The following is a 14,580-nucleotide window of genomic DNA, read 5'->3' as shown; positions in this document are numbered from 1 at the left end:
ATAATGGCTGTTTAGGCTCCAAGGCAAAGAAGCATAACATTTAGGGTTAGGTAGTCATCTTTTTGAAAAATGTGTGTTTTAATCATGATTTCTTCTCAAAAATGTTTTTAAAGAAAAATTATAAATCCTCACATTTGGCGGACTATAACAATTTATCACAGGAGGGATTTAATAAGAATTTGTTTCACTATCCATGTAAATGTCATTAATTCTTTTACGTCAATCATCTCATAAACATCAGAACACACTGAAAAAGCCCGTGAATGTATGTGTGAACTGTTTTCAAGGCAATCTATGTATAATTCTCATTCATCTCGGTAGGCCGCAGTGAGAGGAAAAGCATATTGAATTAGATCCGATGTACTTGGACTGAGTCTAAGCTCATCTAAAACCACAAAATATTCATGATAACAAAAGCAACTGACCAAAACATTATACAACCACTTGATGAATATCAATACAACTTATGGCACAAAATATAAATAAATGTCTGCGGCCATGGAGATTTAAAATAATGATCACAACCACAATACCCACAACAATAAGTAACATGGAATCCTTTTTTTCTGAATATCACTGCTATTTTGTATCCTGAAACGTCTAAACCCAACACTATTAATTGCAAAGAAATATTTGTGCAATATTTTATTCAACACAGAAACATTCATGGCAAATATCAGTCATATCAAATTATGAACAACATAAAGTGTTAGCATTGTACCAGAAACAGGAGACATTTATACTCCCATTATGAGCTCAATAACACAGATACAGAATATCCAGTCCTACAGGGGAAATAAGTGCACTTTACAGATATTCTACTGCCTGAATGGCATTAACAAACTGTATCCCAAAATTTACTTGCAAAAGAGTTTTGCAACAAAAAAAAAAAAAAAAAAAAAAAACAACAAAAGCGGATGCAGAATGTGTTACTGAGAGAATTAAGGAGACACATGTAGAAACGACTGACAAAAAAAAAACTGAAGAGAATATTATGACTATAACTGTGGAAAATTGTAAATACAATCACTAAACAGGGTATTTTTACTGTATCACTTCAATAGGTCAGTCAGCAAAGCAAATGTACATATTATTATTAGAACAGTGCATTTGAGAATATGCCAAGACAAAGCATAAGGTGAAACAACTCACAATAAAATCAGGAATGATAAAGGAAATGCATGTAAACCTACAATCGAAACTAGCTCCAAAACAAGAAAGAGCACATTTTTGTACAGAATATCAGAGAAATACACACCAATAAGAACCACCTATTTACATAGTGTACAACGCTGTACCTGCCACTACCTCACTGCAAAAGGAATTGCAGAAATATACCGACTTAATTTAAAACTAAGCATCCTGGACAAGTTAGTGAGTCTAGAATTTTAAAGTTGCCTGGAAATGAGAAGACAGAAAAACAACCCTGTAATGACACATTAAACCAGCGTCACTGTTTCCACTTGCACTGTTAGTCCCTCTACAGCCAGGGCTTGGATCGGACGAGCTCGTCTGTTCAAAAGATTGCAGATTATAAGATGGTATTGCCTCAGTACTGGTTGTTCTCAACAGCTGGAGACGCGATACCGACGCCACTGACGACATCATGTGCTGATCTTTAAAGGGTCCATGTTACTTAATCTGTGTCAAGGGTCGTTGCATTTAATCCAGGATTTCACACGGAGCCAAATGGAGGACTTCTCTTTAACTGAAAACAATGTCATTTTGACTTCTGTCATTCTCATGTGTAACTTTTGATTGTGGTTTTTATCTCTAAATGCAAAACAACTTAGTTCTTAAGTTCCAACAATTCAACTAATGTTTACAAAATGTAGGATGACCTTAAATCATTGTTTACAGCTGTTTCATTATGATCCTACATATAACTGATTACTACCCACTGGCAAACAATGTCTTTTTCTAAAATAAAATTAAGAAACTCAACTTTGATGGAGCCTTAAAAACAAAACTTACAACTGAAACTGTCCTTTTCCTACTTCAATTTTTAATTTTTTTTTTTATATATTTTGAGAGTGCTAAATAATCTGAAATGTGTAATTATTGGAATTCAAATAAAGTGCAGCAAACAACAGAGAGAGCAAACTGCAACATTTCAACCAGACTGCTGCCATTGGTTAGTACACAGACCCCAATATTTTCCTATAATTACAATATATTGTGTATACAAGAAGGGTTTCTGCTATGGAGATAAAACATTAGCAGGAAGTGGGACGTGCAGCAACAATGCAGGAGAGGGCTTTTTGGGTGTGGTGGAAGCACTGCCATTATGTTTCCTCACTGAAGCAGGAGCATGCTGGACAGCAGCATGAGGAGCGAAGTGAAAAGCTGAATCACCCCGTAGCCCACAGGACTGCTGCGATTTGGCTGATTCTGTTGTTCGGCTTTCCTTTCCTGCAGAAAGCGCTCAGAGTAGGCCATGTATTCCTCTACACAGCGTCGAGCCTTCATCTGCTCAATCAGGGCAGGGTAGCCGATCTCCTCAATACTCACGGTGTCGTCGTCCTCTTTATCGCCTTCACTCTTCGGGGCTGTGGAGCTGCTGCGCTGATCTTTAAGGAGGTCTGTCCTGTTCATACAGCGATCCATGAATTTCTCATAGGACTCAGCGCGCGGTGGAAGCCTGTAGACATAATCGCGGCCATAGTCTTTCTCATCGGTGGACTGGGTACCATAACGGCGATACATGTAGTTGTTGTAGTAGTACTCTTCTTGAGGGTTGCGGAAAGTAAAATGTGGTCGAGGGAAGCGCCCCAGTCCATATCCAACAGCCATTCCAGCCACGGCACCAACACCTGCTGCCAGCATGGCTTTTTTGGCAAATCCTGAGGATTTGGGCTGGTATCCCATTTTCGACACAGATTGGGAGAAAGGAGACCCTCCCATTCCATGACCACCATGTCCATAACCTCCTCCACCGAAACGGGGACTAAGGATCTTATTATTTGGGTTCCAGTTAGAGTAACCACCAACTCCTCCACCAGGGTATCCCCCTGGATACCCACCCGCAGGTGCACCCCAACCCTGTCCTGTATTTCCAGTTCTGACGGGGTAGCCACCTCCAGGTGGAAAGGCAGGGTTTTGGTTTGGATAACCACCCGGGTTTTGGTTCGGATAACCACCCGGGTTTCGGTTCGGATAACCGCCCGGGTTTTGGTTAGGATAACCGCCCGGGTTTTGGTTTGGATAACCGCCCGGGTTTCGGTTTGGATAACCGCCGGGGTTTTGGTTCGGATACCCGCCCGGGTTTTGGTTCGGATAACCTCCAGGATTGGCTCTAGGAGGATTCTGGTGCGGGTTACTACCTGCTCCTGGATAATTTGGCGGATTTTGTCGCGGATATCCTCCTTGATTAGTGTTTCCCGGATTTGGGTAACTTCCACCAGCTGGATACGGGTCTCTCGCAGGGGACTGTGGCTGCCGAGGGTAGTTTCCCGGAGAGCTGGATGGCTTGTGTGAACTACCTTTGTTGGTGCTTGATGAGGTTTTCTTGCCAGTGCTACCTTTTTTACCCCAGGAGGATCCAGAGTTTATGAGACACATAATGAGGAGGGACACAAGAACCACTGCGCTTAACCTCCTCATCTCGACTCTGGAGAGAAAAGTGCTGCAGGTTAATAATCACAAAGCATCAAACTGAAAAAGAAATGATTCATTCATTCTCTTCTTAGGCAACATAAGGGCGGTAAATATTATATATATATATAGAGAGAGAGGCATGTCCGTTGATTTGAGCCCACTGAGTTTATATTATTATCATTATCTCGCAATCTATGGGAAAATAACAATAACAACAACATGGATGATGTCGGGCGTATCAACATATAATCGCAGCGCACCCCTTGCTACTGCATCACTGCCGTTAGCGTTACAGGCCAATGTAACGGAGCCACCCTAACCGTCTGCGTCGTTACTTTTTCTCTTTGACCTTGCCCGAGAAGCACTTAAAATACACCAATGTCGTTGATATAAAACCCAACTGGTAATTTCCTTACCCTGAATTACCACGTCCTCCGTAAGCTTTGTGTACAATGCGCCTCCGAAGCGTTTATTCTGTCGATTGTCTCTGCCTGCCTCTCCGTCGTCCGGAGCCTGTGGAAACTACAGATGGTTTATTCCAAATGGATGCGCTTGTTTGCTATTCCAGGAACACCCACAAAGGAAATGAAGGGGCGGGGCGATCCTCGCTTTGGCGTTCAGTAAAAAATAAAGCCGCTCCAGTAAAGAATAAAGTGCTCCATTATCGGAAATACTCGTGAGCGTAATTCTTCCCGACATTCGTCACCCTCTTTAATCAAGACAACCAGCAGCTGCTGACAAATCCCTGATCGGTCTTCAAGCGCCCCCTACCATAATTAAAGAGCATAGAGGCCCTTTTCTTTTTTGTTGATATTAATTTAGTATCAAGAGGAACAATTATTTCTGATTATTGTATTAATCAATAGTGTATCTGATCGTAAAAACATACAATGTTGAACAGAACTTAATAAAGACATTTCAACATATAATGAAGTGCAGAGTGTCTATTTTTCAAGAAAAAGTTGTGACAAAATCACATGTGAAATGAATTAATAAAGAGGATCTGTAATGTACAAATACGTAATATCACCAAAATGACAAGGACGATATTAAAGCAACGTTTCAGTGGAAAATGTTCAAAACATTCTCTTCATATATTTTTCTGATTCAGGTAATCATTGAAACATAAGTGGATGGAAAAAACTGAACAAATAACACAATATCATTATTTTAAGCAATATTTCTTGAAACCAATATCAAAAAGAAAGTAAACAAAAGGTATTGTGGAAGAAATCATGGATGACAGCAGAGAACTTCAGTTTTTAAATCTCTATATTTCACCTATGAGGCAAGAGGATTGACAGAAGCAGTGATTCATCGGCGGTTTTTAAGACGCTTGATTGTTTTTAGTGCACATTTATAAATGTCTAAATTAGGGTGGCATAGTGGGCTTGAGGTTAGATCTGTCAATGCAGGAATGTTGCAGTATGGGTCTGGATTGTGCTTCAGGGTCACTCTGGGTGGACTTTGCGGGTTCTCTGTGTGTGCATATGCCTGAATGATTGTGACTGTCTCTCTTTGTGAGGATGCACCCTCTTTTCATAGTCATCTACTCCGTGTGCCCATGAAATGGAAAGGCAGTGCATACTGGAGATGAATGGGTGGTACAATGTTATTTGTACTAAAATAATGGAAGGTCAAGAAAGAATTTTTTCCTTCATGCACCTTTACATGTTTTCATAACTTATTGTATTTCATGTTATATTATATTATTATATGATTCACTGTATTCTATAGAATTTCCCTAACATGCAGACAAAAACTACATTGTTCGATTTGTTTGGTTTACATCCACAATACAACAACGTTATGGCTGCTATTTAGAAATATCTTTTTTAAATTAATTACATATAGTTTTGACGCAATTTTTTAGCTTTTTCCATCAACAAAAGAAAAACAGGTTCGATCTGGTCACTGAAGTTTATCACCAAAAATGATAAACCCCCACTTTGAGCAAGATATTAAGGATTATTTATTATTATTATTTTATTAAAAACATTATTATTATTATTATTATTATTATTATTATTATTATTATTATTATTATTATATCATTTAACGTACAAAATATTCCGTTTTGATTAAGTTGTAATATTTTAACTAATTCCATGCCCTTGGGATAGCTGGGCGGGACCATGGAGACGTACGTCTTTGCGTCATTGAATGACGTCAGTCGGCAGTGACGCCCGGTTGTAAACGGCAGAAGACCCGTATGTACTCGCGCAGCTCCCTGCAACCATGTCGGGACGGAGAGAGCCGCGCGGAGAAGCTGAGTCTAACATCTGCACACTTGAGCCATAGAACAGCTCGCGAAGACATCACCGCGACGTCTCGTGCGCTCTACAGCGGCTGCTGTGGCGACGTTCCTGCTTTTACTGAAGCGGAGCCGGTACGGAGCGGATGGGCGGATAAAGCCCGCTGGTCCCGATCCGAAGACTTTAGCCTCGCAGGCAGGTGGCCGAGCCGGTTGGAGAGGCGGCGGCCGGGGGCAGCGTGTCCGGACTCAAAGCAAAACGGGGTTTCTTCTCGCCAGGGAATGTTATCCGTACTGTCTTATGGCAGACTGGTAGCCAGGGCTGTCCTGGGCGGACTCTCTCAGACGGACGGTCGGGACTACAGCCTGGTCACTGCCAGCTATGGCTACGGAAAAGACTTTCGTAAGGGGATCCTCAAGAAAGGGATGTGCTACGGGGATGATGCCTGCTTCATCGCGCGGCACAGGTCCGCCGATGTGTTGGGTAAGGACCCCGCGGTGAGATGTGATGTGTGCCTGGGTGACCTTCAGCGGGTTAATGCCACACGTGCATCGACCCCTCGCATGAAAACACAACACCCCCCCCACCCCCACCCCACGTCCCGAACACACACACGACACTACAACTTTTCTATTCTGCACCCGTCCGGTCAACTGGATTTCGTTAATCCAGACTAGTGCTGGCGTTTTATGGCACGTAGGAAGCACTGGCGAACGTCTCGCGTCGGAATGAAGGCGGATTATTTCTCACCAGCGGGTACTTTTGAGGTGAAACGCCGCATGACCTTTCACCTAGATGCGCCTCAACTGTCTCGTACTCGTCGCTAACGCAACATATCCGACACACAGTTAGAGGGAATGAACGGGCTTCGGTGGAGGAGTTCATTGTAGAAAAAAAGCCCTTTCAAAGAAGATCCAGGACTAAACATTACAATGTCTTGCAAAGGTCAGAATGGTTGAGCATGGAGGCAGCCATATTGCTGTTAGCACCAATAGCTAGTTTAGCAGTAATTGCTTTGTCCTCGGTCTCGACAGCAGGAGGTAAGCACACTTATAAAACACACTAACCATGGAGCTGGTTCGACACCCGTCACTGTGTGCTTTATAGTTTTAAATCCATTCACCGCCGGAAATGTTGGTGCGTGTTAATCTTGAGGTAATAATAACAGACATCAGTGAACGAGCCCCCCTTGGCCCCTCACGTGTCACACGTGGAGACACTGCGTGGTTGTCATGTCTTGTGAATTCCTCCGAGAGCTGTAACAGATGCTCGTTTTTGTGCGAATAATTCTCATTCCCTGTGGCGTGGATGGAAAATCCCGGGGAGTCCCAAATGTTTTACTTATTTTCGGTTTCTACTCTTGAGGTAATGTCCATCTCTGGTGGGAACAGAAAGAAAGAAGTCGTTCATATTGACGTTTCCACGTGACGTTTAAAGGGAATATTGATTAGATGAGAGTGAAAAGCGATTGAGATTAAAGATCCAGAGTCTTCTAAAAGTCTTTTTTGAGGATACTTTTGATGATCAAACTGCATTAGTCTTGACAAAAACCTCTGAACTTCAGATGTGAGATTATTCACTATTATACTATTATAGAAGTATTATTATACTTTGCTCCTTACGTAGATTTTGTCATTTTGTACAATGCGGATACAAATTGAAGTGATCTGGTGTCATTCTGGCGAATTACAACGCACCAAGTCTGAGGACTGATCAGTTTTCTTTGTCCCAGTTTTTTATTAAAAGATTGTTGCCACTAATAATAATCCACTATATTGAAGGGCTGGCTTATTATGAAACCTCTGCTTTCATATTGTTCCAACCTGAAAGGTGGCTGAACAAGTATTCATTATAGCATTATTGGTCCAATTTATTATGTATTAAAGAAATACATTGCTGTGATGTGTCTCAGCTCTTCTTACATACCACAACTACATTGTGAATATCAAGAAAAGCTAAATATTGTGCTATTAGAGGGCGACACAAAACATTTAAGTGCTTTTACAGAATGTAGTGAGGTTATTCCAACAAGGTATTTTCTAAAGAGCTGTTGCCATCAGCCTGTGACTCACACAGCCTGTCCGGTAGCATTTCTACAGTAGGAGCAAAGTGGATGAGTAGATCACCCGTACACATCCTGAGACCAATGCTCGTATAATGATCGTACTATATTTCAAAGTCTTTATGGAAGTGATTTGTTCCACACAAACCCTCACATTGGAGAGGCAGATGGAAATTTGAAAGTGGAGACAGTCATTTTAAAAATCAATGCCGGCTCCATTGAAATGCAAGTGCAGTGTTGTTGTGTAGGTGCAGTTGGAGCAATGAAAGAATGTAATGTTTCTAAGCAGTAATTTGCACTGTTAGTTTTTAGAAAGTGTCTTGATTGCCCCATTTAATTTATTTTTCCAAAGCTCACAAGTAGTCCCAAGTGCACACTGATCCATAAAGTGATGGCTTTTGTCAGTGGATAGGAACAAAAAAAAATTCTTAACCACTTTTCTCCCACCAGGTGTTGCAGACGGTGTCGGTGGTTGGCGAGACTACGGCGTCGACCCCTCGCAGTTCTCGGCCACGTTAATGAGGACATGTGAGCGGCTAGTGAAAGAAGGACGCTTCACTCCCACTAATCCCGTGGGCATCCTTACGTCTGGCTACTACGAGCTCTTACAGAACAAAGTTCCCCTGCTGGGTGAGTACACTCAAGACCGAACGATCAGTCCACTTAATGCACTAACAGTCAGTGGTGGAGTGAGTGGTGCTGAACTACCATACTTGGAGAAATAAATAACATAGCTGCAGTATGAGTCAGCCTGTTAGTGGTGGCGTTGTGTCGAGAGAAAGTCTGAACTTACTTCGATTTAAACCGCATTTGTGTTTTGAGCTTGAAAAATAAGGTGCCCGAAAGACTGAAAGTGACAGAAGTAATAGATTGATAGCAGTAATACCACAGATAAAAGCAGTTTTAAATGCCTTATGAGGCAGAGCTTCAGCACAAATTTTTTTAGGGGTGAGTTTTACCTTTTACACGGAACCCAGTGAGTGCTGTAGCACAACAGGCTGTGTTTTGTTTCTGCGCTGCTTTGCGGGTTGAAACTCTATGACTTAGTGGCGATACGTAAATTCTTTCTCATGCAGGCTGAAAGTTTTGCCTCGTACCACAGTCCGAAAGGTCAGAAATTCAGCTGTAACCGATACTGCAGGACTTTGATGAGATTTTAAAGGGCGGGTGATGCCAAACACGCATCAACGGTCATATGTCCCTCGATTTAGTCAGGACACGGACTGGTCCTGCTTTTATTTTGGGAAGCTTAAACAAGGTCACTACTTGACCTTCCAGACTCAAGGTTACAGACTGTTGCTCGCTGTAGTCACTGGGGATCTGGGGCAAACAAGTGACACCACACTGCTGCTTGTTGGTTTTGCCGTTTGTGAATCGTGTGCAAAAGTTTTTCATCGTGAAAGACGCGCATAAAAAGCTGGTCTGTGCTTTTTCTCAATCCATGCTTATTTATTATAATTTGGTTTTTCACAATCCTCAAGCTTGTATTATTATTATGCCTTCTTCTGTCCTCATATTGGACCATACTCTGTCCCGTATGCGCGTCCATAGCCTTGTTGTGTGTGTTACTTCAGGGAGCAGCACAGCCTGCATCGTGGTTCTGGATCGACGGAGTCACCAGTTACACACGTGTAACCTTGGCGACTCGGGCTTCCTTGTAGTGCGAGGGGGAGAGGTGGTGCATCGGTCAGACGAGCAGCAGCACTATTTCAATACGCCCTTCCAGCTCTCCATAGCTCCCCCCGGAGCCGAGGGCGTGGTGCTCAGCGACAGGTGAGTAGCTGAATGTTACACTTTGAAAAAAGAGCAGTTGTAATAAACATCAGTATGTTTGCATGGAACAGGTCTCTGCTATAACTACCTTAACTACTATAACTTTATCACCTACATGGAAAATCTGACTTTATCAAGTGTGCGGCTTGTTATTTTGATTGACTATTTATGATTTTGAAAAAGTGAACATTGTGAACCTAAATATTATAATAAAAAAAAAACAGCTGTGACTTTAATACCGGCTTGACATCACCTAGAAGATGAAATCTAGATCATATTTGTGTCAACTTGATTAACAACAGATGAACGCGCCAAGATTTATTTCTGGATTTTGTTTAAATCCGACCGGCTCATTGTTTGGTGTCTGGAGTTAATCACATTTGAAGAAGATTAACAGGTCAACAGTGATTTTTGAAGTACAGTTATAGCTCTTTGGTATGTCGTCCTAAAATAAAAACTCCCCAGCGGAAACTCAAGGTACCCAACAAATAAAACTTGAGTCGTTGAGCAGAAGCAACCGGGCCTCCTTTCATCTGGCAAGGGCAAATAGGGCAGACTGTTTTCAACTCAGCTGTCAGATTAAACACCCACACCATGCGTCATGTCCACCTACAAGATTTGGCAGGCCGACTTCAGACCCGCCTAACTCCGTTCGGAGGCTCATTGCCAGCAGCTCAGGTGCTCCGTGTTCTGGTTTCACCCGTCACATGACCATTTTCCTTTTCCCCGTCCGCTGCAGTCCCGAAGCAGCTGACAGCTCTTCTTTCGACGTGCAGCTCGGTGACATAATCTTGACAGCAACAGACGGTCTCTTTGACAATATGCCGGACTACATGATTCTTCAGGAGCTGAAGAAACTCAAGGTATCGTGACTGGATGTCCTCTTAATCACACATGTGGTTAATAAAGGCAACGTTTTAATTTGACTTTTTTTTTTTTTTTTGTCACCAGACCACCAACTATGACAGCGTCCTGCAGACTGCACAGAGCATTGCAAAGCAAGCTCATGATCTTGCCTATGACCCCAATTATATGTCCCCTTTTGCACAGTTTGCCTGTGACAACGGCCTGAATGTAAGAGGTAAGGAAGAGTTTCAGGTATCCCTTGATGTATCTCGGCTCTTTTGCAACGCAGATGACATTCAATTAAAACGCCTTATTGAATTTGCTAAACGTCAGCTCAAGTTCAGATTCTCCTTCACTTAGTGGGAGGGGCTTCAGAATTCTTTTAACAAATGTTGGTTTAACAATTTCCTCTCTACGGGCGTAACGTTTAACAATATTTAAACCCACAAAGTAACATTTTTGGGTTGTATTTTTTGCTTCCCCATGGCGTTACAAAGTTTAAGACGAACCATGACTTTCCTCATTGCACCACAATATGTGATAAATGAAAGCCTAAATGGATTTTTCATTTTACTCAAGTGAATGATAAATTATCACACAGATATGTAAATCAAAATCTATAGATACTCACAGGAGGGCAACTTTGGTTTATTCTTCATTTTGAGAAAAATACCAGGAGTTCAAGAGTCACTGAGCCAAAAGTCGAAACGAAGGTTGTTTGTGACGACGGCGTCTCTCTACATAACTTATTGTTGTTGGTGGAGTTTAACAGCATCTCTGCTGCATGTGGTAAAAACACTTGATATTATACAGATGTACCGTCATGTCAGTTGTAACCTGTTTATTATAAACTGGAACGCTTCATCAACTTGATGTTTGTTTTTTCTTTCTCCTCCGCAGGAGGGAAACCAGATGATATCACAGTGCTGCTGTCCATTGTGGCTGAATATACAGACTGAGAGAGTGTGTGTGTGTGTGTGTGTGTGTGTGTGTGTGTGTGTGTGTGTGTGTGTGTGTGTGTGTGTGTGTGTGTGTGTGTGTGTGTGTGTGTGTGTGTGTGTGTGTGTGTGTGTGTGTGTGTGTGTGTGTGTGTGTGTGTGTGTGTGTGTGTGTGTGTGTGTGTGTGTGTGTGTGTGTGTGTGTGTGTGTGTGTGTGTGTGTGTGTGTGTGTGTGTGTGTGTGTGTGTGTGTGTGTGTGTGTGTGTGTGTGTGTGTGTGTGTGTGTGTGTGTGTGTGTGTGTGTGTGTGTGTGTGTGTGTGTGTGTTGCGCGCACGTGAGTGAGAGAGCACTTCTCTCCGGGCTGATCCTCCCTTCTACCTGAGTCTTCCACCTGCTGCCCTCCCTAAATGCACTTGCGTCCCGTGGACTGACGGGGGAAGCCCACTAACGCAACACACACGCGCCCCTCATCACGTCGCGGCCGACATCCACCTGCGTGGCATTTTGGTTTTCTTCCGCTGTTTTATTTCGGTGATGGAACGGTTTTGAGGGGCGAATGGCGAGGCCGACGGATGCCGTTGGGTCTCGTACGTCTCATCGCGTGGTGTCAGGGCTTCTTGGGTAAAGAGGCAGTCCAGGGCAGTTTTTTGACATCTAGCAGCCTGTGTGTTAAAGAAGAAGAAGAAAAACCAACCTCTTATAGGGAGTAAGCCATGTGTGTGGATACTTCAGAAAGTAGCGATGGAAGCGACTACTAAACCTGGCTATCCTTCTCTGTTGTTGAAATGGTTCCTTGTTGTAAATGTGTGTGGACATACAGATGAGGCTGGAAATACTGGCGATGTAAAGTGTTTTGGGAAACTTAAGGGGAGAGTTAGGTTTTGGAATGTGAACAAGGGAAGAGCTCATAAGTTCTTTGTTCTGATCAAAGAAATCCATTTAAAAAAAAAAAAGAAAAGAAAAAGGAACCATAATGCCATTTGACACTTTCATGTGAAGGTTAATCAGGTTTTGTCGCTGAGCTCAGAGTGCCGCACTTCCTGATAAGTTGTAAATATTTTTGTGTTTTTAGGGCCACGCTCTGGCTTTTCTGTTTCTCATTGGGACGTGACAGAAAAGAGCCATTTCGTTACTTTCGCGGAGGATATATCCTTGCATTCTTAAATATATTTTTGTTGTAAAGATGATAATCTCGGGAGGGAGTTTCATCAATTCCACACTTCCACTCGCTGGCGTGAACAAAACGACGTTTGCTGGGATTGTTCAGCAGTTGTGTGGTCGGGAAAGTGTTAAAAATGTGCGATTGTCTATGTGGCATAAGTGTGAGACGTTGTCCTTGGGAGTGTGTGGTGTATTAAATGCTCTTTATGTCACGAAGCTGAAACCGGCATCTGGAAATGCTTACTATTGCAATGATAGGTCAGGAGGAATAAATCTAAAGGAAAAGATGTATTTTTTTAAATATTGTTTTTTATTTTAAAGGTTTACCGACTGAAGCGTCGGCTGCCCTCAAATGAGTGCGATGGATGACAGAGAGATCCAGCTATCTTAATATGAATTGAATCTGCTTTGGCTGTGCGTTCAAAACTCATGTTTAACGTCTCGGTTTGTTACTTCCTTCTTCCAATATGTTTGCGCTTGCTTTTTGTGACTGAGATGTATGTGAAGATTTCTGAGCCGGATTTCACCAAATTACAGTAATCAGACACTAACACTGTTCAATTGATAAGCCCCCCCCCCCCCTTCATAGTTTGTTAGGAGTCCTTATAGTTTGTGTGTGTTGCACCAAAGACATGTTTTCCTGTGCGTGCATCATTATGCAACGCTGACACAAAACATCACACAGCAGTACTGTAGGTTTCAATGGCCAGACGTGTCGGTAGAAAATGTTCAGAGTGACATTAAAATGTATTTTTCATGCCTTTAAGAACAAAAGTTGTTTCGAACTCCAGGGTTTAAGTGGTTATGCATGACTGGTTATGCACGAGTGTAAGAGGTTGTGTTAAAAAAAAGAAAGAAAGAAAGAAAACCAAAGAAGGAAAGCCATATATCGATACATGAGTATGATTTGCTCTGTTAGCCCCACTGTAAAGACACCCGTGGGTTGGTAGAGACCAATATTCCCATGATGATGATCATCAAACAATTATTACGCGCGGCAGTGCAACCGTTGTAAAAGCTTGTCCTCTGCAGTGGTCACATTTTACTCTGTACTCTTCTTCTCACATGGTTTCTGTTTCAGCTACTACTTTCATTTTGCAACGTTCATTTCTAAATCCGGTAGTTTGTTCTTGTCTTTATTTTTGTAAAAAAAAAAAGAAAAAGAAGAAAAAAAGAAGAAGATTCTTAACGCGTATGTTTGCAGAGATAGCTCTATATTTGACTAAAGAGATCTAACTGGAGTCCGTACAGGAGTGTGACGTTTCAACTTATGAAGAGTGAGCACAGATTCAGCCTTAAATAGCTAGACCTGTAATCCAGAGGCCTTTCCTGTCATTGCAAGCTTGTCTCGTCTCCGTCGTGTTGCCCGGTGTTTGATGTAAATGAAGTGTGCCCCGATCGTCCGCCCCGGTGAAACCATTCTTAAAAGGTGCTTCTGCTGTCTGGATGGTATGATTGTCCTCTTTCAAGCAAGCGAATGAAAGACCCCACCTTTTGTCTACAGTGTAATAATGCAGGTCTAATTTATGTAAATAATGTTTAAAAATATGTACAATATTTAAATAAAGAATCTAGTATTTATACTAAACTTGTTTTGGGTGTATTTGTGGTGCCATGTGGCTGTTTGCGTTTTGTGTTGAAACATTCCTAAAAGATGTGTTTTCCCATGGGACTTTGTACGATTTGACACTTTCTTCTCTTTTGGCACAGTTTTTAATAAATCGCGACAAATTCATTATAGTCCCAAGCATGGTAGAAAGTGTAAGCACACTCGTTTTTAATCAAAAAAGCAGCGAGGTAGAAACTTATTGAGTCGTAATAGAAGAGAGGGTTAGTGGGTGGACTGGAAGAAGAAGCTTGGCACCGCTGTGGCTGTTCCTCTGGTCGTCTGCATCCTCGCAGTGAAGCTTCCCTCAAGGTAAGTGTCCACACCCAGTGAGTATTTG

The 14,580-nt window shown here is 42.2% G+C and overlaps 2 protein-coding genes across 2 annotated transcripts; one reads left to right on the top strand and one right to left on the bottom strand.

Annotated features, from left to right (window-relative positions):
- Positions 1–641: 641 nt before the first annotated feature.
- LOC308117979 (uncharacterized protein) lies at positions 642–7,081 on the bottom strand. The gene is made up of 3 exons (XM_080477120.1): positions 6,920–7,081; positions 4,014–4,110; positions 642–3,610 (listed from the first exon to the last, which is right to left on the bottom strand). Exon 3 carries the CDS (start codon positions 3,601–3,603, stop codon positions 2,296–2,298), a length of 1,308 nt encoding a protein of 435 aa, XP_080333246.1. The 5' UTR covers positions 3,604–3,610; positions 4,014–4,110; positions 6,920–7,081; the 3' UTR covers positions 642–2,295.
- On the top strand, positions 5,782–13,477 carry LOC308117980 (protein phosphatase PTC7 homolog). Its single transcript, XM_080477121.1, has 6 exons — positions 5,782–6,335; positions 8,365–8,544; positions 9,489–9,687; positions 10,427–10,550; positions 10,639–10,768; positions 11,434–13,477. The coding sequence occupies exons 1-6, from the start codon at positions 5,810–5,812 to the stop codon at positions 11,490–11,492; spliced, it is 1,218 nt and encodes a 405-aa protein (XP_080333247.1). The 5' UTR covers positions 5,782–5,809; the 3' UTR covers positions 11,493–13,477.
- The last annotated feature ends 1,103 nt before the right edge of the window (positions 13,478–14,580 follow it).

This window comes from Lipophrys pholis (genome assembly GCF_963383615.2).
Source record: "Lipophrys pholis genome assembly, chromosome: 12".
NCBI classification, from domain to species: Eukaryota; Metazoa; Chordata; class Actinopteri; order Blenniiformes; family Blenniidae; genus Lipophrys; species Lipophrys pholis.
The sequence above is the reverse complement of the archived record's forward strand: the minus strand, read 5'-3'. Positions and strand labels throughout refer to the sequence as shown.